The 7,783-nt window shown below is 44.4% G+C and overlaps 1 protein-coding gene across 1 annotated transcript in view; it reads right to left on the minus strand.

The window, feature by feature from the left end:
• Positions 1-6,554: 6,554 nt before the first annotated feature.
• Fam126a (family with sequence similarity 126 member A) overlaps positions 6,555-7,783 on the minus strand; it is a 120,859-nt gene continuing 119,630 nt past the window's right edge. The window contains exon 12 of the mRNA XM_029477391.1: positions 6,555-6,798. Within this exon, the coding sequence (XP_029333251.1) occupies positions 6,677-6,798 (122 nt within the window). The 3' untranslated portion in view covers positions 6,555-6,676. The remainder of the gene's footprint in view (positions 6,799-7,783) is intronic.

Here is a 7,783-nt window from a genome sequence, read left to right on the forward strand (position 1 = left end):
GATGGACATAATTACACAGACCTAGTCCAGCCTCATTTTAATAAAATAAAAAGGGGGAGATGTGGAGAACCGTGCCACGAGCAATCGCCATTATAAGATGGCGCCGGCCTCCGCTGTGCCTAACTAGTAAACAAGCCTTGTACGCAGGTGCGAGAGTGAACTCATGCCTAGTCACTGCCCATCTCGGGGCGTAGTAATGGGGTGATGGGCGAGCAATGAATCAGGAGCTGACATGCCACATCAGGTGCTGAAATGCCATGGGTGAGGGCTATATAAGCAACGCCATTTTCCAGGGTCTGGGTCTTCCCTCCTGAAGAAGCAATAAAGCTTATTGTTGCAGAAGATTCTGGTTGTCCGAGTGTGTTCTTGCCGGCGAGAACGATAGCTTGGGACATTCACCTCTTTTTCTTACTCTCTAATTCTCTTTCTCTCTTTCCCTTCCCCCTTCTCTCCTCTTGGCCATGGCTGGTCTCTCTCTCTTATCTTCTCTTTTCCCCCCTGCCTTCCTATAATAAATCTCTAAAACCATAGACTGTCTCTGTTCATCAAGGCCCGGACTAAAGACACTTGCCTGTGTGGGAATCACCCAGCGCCCCCATCTCTCCCTGCCCTCTTCCCTTATTTCCAGGGCCTAGTGCCACCAGGGGTCCCTATTCTGTTCTCAGCTCCTCCACCATATCCAGTGTAGGATACTGGAGACTTAAGAACCTGGTACAGGGGCCTGGTACATGGGCCCCTTGTTCACTCCCCCGCTGTGTGGGGTCTGTGGCTTTACACAGCCAGATGCCCACCCAGGCCGCGTGGAAAGTGTCTGGCAGTTCTCCTGAAAGAAAATTAAATTCAAGGTCCATGACTCATGCGGCTTGCTAGTTAGGAGGGCTTTTTGGGCCAAGGGCAAAGAACAAAGGCTGTTGCTGTTAAGTCATTCCAGGAACTGGCTAGCCATAAAGATAGGAGAAGACCTACAAAGACATCTGGACTGTCTCAGCAGGGAAGTCTGGACTATCTCAGCTGAGTTATAAGCCCCTGCCCCTCAGAATTGCTGTTACCTTGCTCTGCACGGACAGTTTGCTGATGTTTAAACTTTTCAATTGTGTGAAGCTGCGCCAATTCTGCCCCTACCCCCACTCTTTTCCTATATAAACCCCTAACTTTTGAGCCTCATGGTCGACACCTCTGTCTCTTATGTGAGATACGTGTGGGCCCGGAGCTCCTTCATTAAACTACCTCGTGTGTTTGCAGGAAGATGGTCTCTTGTTATTCTTTGGGTGCGTGCTATCTCGTGACTCGGGTGGGGGTATCCCCATGGAGGTCTTTCACTCCCACCTAAATCGTGCTTTTCAACCCAAAATTTTCTTGCTTCTTTATTTAAATGCTTATTTTCTCTCTAGCATTCATGATATATGTCCAAAAAAATTTTCCTTTAAGGTTCAAAAGTCATCCAATCCTTAATAACAACCAGTTTTCTTTTACAGACAAACTGTTACTGCCTACCCCAGCTACACAATTAACATATTTTCTTCCTCAGCCATCCAAAGCACACCGTGATGTGCTCCCAAGCAAGCCATTGCAGGTGTAATGTCTGCTATCCACTCTATACAGACATCCCCTGCTGGTGTTCTGCTCCTCTGTTACAATTACTCTACAGGTCTATCTCCACATAGTGCCTGCTGCCACAGATCCACCTGAGACAGAGTCATCTCCTGAGACCTATAGACAACAAAGCTGCTTTCCTCCAAAAACCTCATCTGACTGAAGATTCCCGAGACATGTGCTGAACCCCACAAAAGACAAACTTAGGACCTTCCAGCTACAGATGAACTCTCTTGTCAAAGCCAAATGGCTGCTGAACTTGGGGAAGTTACATGATAGTAAGGAAAACATAATGTCTATCTAGATTAACTAATTGCTATTCAAAACTGATGTTATTACCCTCAAATTGTACTACCCATGAAACGATTGTGTAATCTCTTGCCTTCCCAACCCTTATCCTTAACCCTCCTTACTACTCTGGCTTTGTTGTGCTACTTCTCTAGGCTATATATTTTCTTCTGATACTTCCACCCACCCTAAATTTTCACCACAAATGACACAGTCACACAGTAACCCCCCCTTTTTTTTTATAAAAACAAAAGGGGGCTCTGTGGGGCAATGGGCTATGTACATACAGCCTGGTCTCCTGTTGAGCTGAGGTCTTGAACCCCGGTGGTACCTGATGGGTGGTAATTTCCACTTACACGGGACAGAAGGCATTCCCTCATGTCTCCTGGACCCCAGGCTCCTGTACATAGCCCATTGCCCCACAAACCCCCTTGTCCACAACTCAAATTTTGCATCTTGTCCTCAATGCCAACTGTATTTGACCTCTTAATAGTGGTTTCCACCCTGGTCCGTTCTTTATCTTATAGTCTCTAAGGAAGTAGCATTATTTGTTCTACAGAGTTCTTTTTTGCTTGGTTTGGTTTGGTTGTTCTTTTGTTTGTTTTTGTTTTGTTTGTTTGTTTGGTTTTTCTTTGAGACATAGCCTCACTAAGTAGCCTTGGTGACCTTGAAACTTGCTCTGTTGATCAAGCTGACCTTGAACTCATATTTACCCGGTTTTGTCTCCTGAATGCTGGAATTAAAAGCATGAATAGTTTTGTTTTTGAGACAGGGTCTGGTTGCATAGCCTATACTGCCCTCAAAATTTACCATCTTGCTGTCTCTGTCTCCCATCTTCCTAGTGAGTACAGGCATGTACTGTACCTGGTAGAAATGAGGGTTTAAATGGCACACAGGTGAGAGGATTAGAGTACTTTAAGTCACAAGGTTTTTGTTTTGTTTTGTTTGTTGTTGTTTTGTTTTTCTGATGCTCTTCAGATCTCTCCCAAGTGCCTTGCTAAAACCAGCAGTTCCATGACTTTGTCTAATTTCTCTTTTCAACCTTAAAACTTGAGAGGAAGAATTGTGGAATAAAGTTGCCATATGCCCATGATTCATCAAGACACAGAACAGTCTACAGGCTGAGTTATTTTTAATGTGAACTGAGTTCACAGTGAGTTAAAGCTAGAATATTTGTATACTTTGGCAGAAGTACTCTAAGCCCCTAAATCTGTGTTGGGTTGAAATCCTTAAAACTGTTCTATGTAGATTGCTGGTATGCATATGCTTATTTTCTGAAAAATCATCATATTAATTTTATGTTAGAAATAACAGTGGACTGATTTAAATCTGTTCTGTTTAAATGGAAAGACATGAGCTATTAAAATTAAATTTCATTTTTGATGAATTAAAACTCTACTTTCATATGTATATATATTTAATGTAGTAATTCCTTTGGGAATATACTTTATTTTTCACTAATGTAATAGTTGGTATTGATGGACTTAGAGATGCCTGGAGAATTAGGAAGAACTCCCCTGAGTGAATCCGTGAGGGAATTTTCAGAGAGGATTAGCCAAAAGACAGAACCATCGTATGGGTTGGGATACCCAGAAAAATCAAAAGGGGACAAGGAAGCCTATCTGTGTAGGCAGTCTCTACCCACCCCCACCCTCACCCTGACTCCCCCTCTTTCTTCTCTGCTTCCTGGCCACTGTACTATGAGCTCTTCTATTCCTCCATACCCTCTCAGCCAAGATGGACTGACATCCCTGAAACTGTGAGCCACGGTGGAGAGAGTCTGACTTACAAAGCACATTTATATAGGAGAGGTACTGCTGTTGTGTGACTAAACCTCACTGTGGCTTGGAGGCCTTGATACCAATTTGAGAGAGAATTCTGGGAAAGTCCTGAGAAGCATGCTAGGGAAGCCATGAAGAACACTGTACACTCAATTTCATGGTTTATTATGGTGGGAGTTAAGAAGACCAAAATGCAATGTCTATGTTTGTGAGATTTCAGATAGAAATGAAAACTTGATTAAGAATTGTATTTAGAGGCTATTAGTGTTAGATTCTGGAAAAGAATTTGTCTACATTTTGCTGGTGTCTTGGGATGGTTGGAGCCTTTGAGTTGAAAGGTAGTGGAATGATTAATCTGGCAAAGCAGCATTGAGGGTGGCCCAGCGTTCAGGCTATGGTTTGGGTTTTGTTGATTGTGTTTAACCAAGTTTATAGTGAATTACTTAGTAGTGTACAGTATGAAAGGTGTGGAAACTTACAGAGTTCTAAGGAAGGAGAGGCAGGGACAGTTGGGGCCAAGGCAAGTGTGGCTGCTGAAGATTCAGGACAACAGGAAGGAGGCCTGAAGGCAACTGTGGGGTTAGCTGGATCCCACACATCACAGGTTCAACGTCATGAAAGGTTTCTGCTGCAGTTGGGCTTGTTTTATCTCTGTGGAGGGGATTGAGACAAGTCTCACTATGTTGTCCAGGTTGGCCCAGAACTATGTAAGCTAGCCTTATTTGTGATGATTTTCCTGCATCAGCATGCCACTGAGTGCTGAGATTAGAGGTGTGTGCCAACATGCCTGGCTCAAGGGTGTAAAGCTTTTAGCTCATTTGGAAGACTCCATGGAGAAGAGGGTGTTGGGGAGCCCCGATTGCTCATGGACACCTTGAGAATGTATACATAATCCCCTACCCCGTTCTCCATCCAGACACTCAGAGGCCACTGCAACACCACCTGAGGGGCCCAAGGATTGCTCAGGCTGATGACAGAACTGGGCATCTGAGTGCTACTAGTCTTATAGCCATGGGGGCTTCTGCTCAAAAGGAGACCATAAAGGTCAGGGAGTGTGTGTCTGGGTCATGATCCTTTCATTAGCTCTTGAGAAGTGGCACAGAAAGTAGAAGACACAATGTTGACCTCAGAGGCCAGGAAAGTGGACTACTTAACCAGGCAAAGACCAAATGTGAAGCTCCCATCATAGCGCTGTACCCACTGCCCACAAGAAGCAGGAGGGCTTAACTCCTGTCCCATCCAGTTTCAGTCTTGCTCTGGTACCGTCTTACCCTTCTCTGCCCTGCTGCTCCTCTTTTTTAGAATGGGGGTGCTTACTTTGTGCCACATATGTTAGAAATATGTACCCCACCCACACACACATGTGTACACACACACACACACAGTGTCAAGGTTAAACATTTGTCTTGAGTCTCAGAGGATATTGAACCTGGTCTTTTGAACAGTGTTGGAGTTGTTTAAGGTGATGGGGACACATTTGAAGCCAGATGGAATACATTTTGCATTGTGAGGTTAGTAATTGTTGTGGATAGCCCTGGGGCTAATCATATTTGATGTCAGTTCTGTTCTCCTGTGAGTGGTTGTGAACAAGGAATGAGTCAGCACTCAGGTGATTTCTTGTAAACCTGCTTCCCACCTTAATTTGTAAAATAAAGGAGAACTGATGATTGGAGAGAGAGAGAGAGAGAGAGAGAGAGAGAGAGAGAGAGAGAGAGAGATAGAAGGTGGAGCAGAAAGAAAGAAAAGGAGGTTTAAGAGAGAGAAAAGGCAGAGGAGGAGGAAGAAGAAAAGCGGAGCAGAAGCACATGGCCCAGAGAAACCGCAAGTTCTAAGGGGTCTCATAGATGTGGAAGATGGTAGTGTAGTGGTAGATCTGCTCAATCTAAGCTCACAGCATGTATTCATATTAACTGTGTTGTGTTTTCATTGCTGGGGGGATATTTGAGGGGAGGTTTACCGCAACAAGTAATGTTATGTTTTAAGGCATGGCTTGTGCATCAGGTTGACATTGGACTGAAAAGGGCCTAGGAAACCAGCAAAGCACAGCTCTGAGTACTTCTGTGAGTTTCAAAGGAGAATAAAACTGTTGTGAAAGACTCAGTCTACGTTTGAGCAGGACCACCCTCAAGGCAAAGGCCCAGGGAGGGTGAAGAAGAGAAAACCTGCCAGCTGAGGTGCTCTGGTTAGTTCTAGGTGAGTTGTTGGTTCTGCCATACTGTCCCCAACATGATGGACAGACACCTCTAAAGCCAGGAAACCATCATTTCTCCAGGAAGTTGTCTCTGACAGGTATTCTGTTACAACAGAAACAAGTTTACATAGCAACCAAGACCATCCTTAGCAACGGCAGAAAGAGCTAAATGAGGATGCAAGTTTCTTTCTTCTTAATTTTCATTCCAGCAGGATCAGGCTTTGTTAAGCTCTAGTTCTGTGTCAGGTACTTATATATAAACACTACCCCACAAAAAGATTTCCATATGTGAATGTTAGCAAACAGTCCTGGGGAGGGACCAGTGTATACTGAAAACTTGGGTGGTCCTTCAGGCCTCAGGCCTGGGATTCCAGCTGCTGCCTACTAAAAGTCTCCCTTACAGGTCGGGGATCTGTGAGGCTCTTTTAAGTTCTCTCCTACACCCTACATGGCTTTGAGCCTTTCCCAACTTTTTCCTTATGTAAACCTTATTTTGCCCCAGGGATTGAGGTAAACAACCTTGAAAGATTTTAGAAGCGTTGTTTTCAGATAGAAACTCATCCTACTGCAGTTGCTGAAAAGCACTAGTCTCTCCCTGGCTATTGGTCATAACTTAATACCCCTCCTCCTTTAGATCTCTCACAACATATAGATCGCAGATGTCAGTAAACACCAGAGCGTCAAGGAAGCCATTTTTTTTTATTACTGTTTCTTTCTCCTGTCACACCAGGAAACCCAGCTAGATGAGCCCGAGGTTTAATGCAAAACGAAAAGATTCCAAGTTCTTCAAAATTGGCATCCTTAGAGCTGTCATCTTGCCTTTCTATATTTTAGAAACAGACTTCTGGACGTTATGATCATATTTAAATCGGCTCTGCAAATTCCAGCAGGTGATTGTGTCCGAATCGATGGAGGGTCGGCTCTGCCGACTGCCCTTGCTTCCTCCTAGCCAAAAAGAGAAGGCATTTTCATAACTCTACCTTTACTTTGAAAACTGTTTAAACATCCAGCATATAGCTAGCCACGTTCGTTGCGAGTCATGGTACAGAGGAGAAAAGGATAAACCATGTAGTGCCTGGCAGAGCTCAAGAGAGACTCTGTTAAGACCCTACAGCAATTGGGGTAAAGCACGCTTCAATTGGCCGACTGCAACTGTGGCTACTCTAGAGGCTTTAGTTATTTTTCAACTAGCCTGGGACTAACTTGTTCAAAATGCTTACCACAGCGCCTTTTGAAGACAGCAGGGTATACCTAGTGGCATGAAGTTCTTTCCCGTGGCATCAGACAGCAAGGGCTGTAGGTGGATTTAGCTACTTTGTGGGTTCTTCTTTCCCCATCCTTTATCCTGCCCCTGTTTTCACCCCATATCAATAGGAGAGAAAGGAGAGAGAGCGAGCAAGCGAGAGAGTGAGCTATGAATCTCATTTCTCTCTTCTTGTTTCTTCATTGCTTTGCCTTTGCTACTTTCTGGATTCTTTTCCCACCCTTTACTTCACATCCCCCCACACAAACCTTTTCACCTTGAATCAATAGAGAGGAGAAAAGGATAGAGAGGGGAGAGGGAAAGAGGGAGAGAGAGGGGAGAAGAGAGGGAGGGAGGGAGAGTTGTCTCTTTTTTGAGCACAACTACTAACAGACCACATCAACATCCCTGAACAGCCAACAACCACCCAACCCTGCCTATCAGGGCTTGGCATGTATATAACCTCTGAAAAGTTCACAGAATTCCAAATGTCACACAGTTGCAGAAACTATCTGCAGCTGGAAAAAACATGCCTTACTAGAACATGAGGCAAATCATTGACAACTGTTGAGGACAGTCCAAAGCAGCCCATACACCTGGGATTAAAACAAAAACACATTCTTATAATATTTCTCTCTCTCTCTCTCTCTCTCTCTCTCTCTCTCTCTCTCTCTCTCTCTCTCTCTC

This window comes from Mus caroli, chromosome 5 (assembly GCF_900094665.2).
Source record: "Mus caroli chromosome 5, CAROLI_EIJ_v1.1, whole genome shotgun sequence".
NCBI classification, from domain to species: Eukaryota; Metazoa; Chordata; class Mammalia; order Rodentia; family Muridae; genus Mus; species Mus caroli.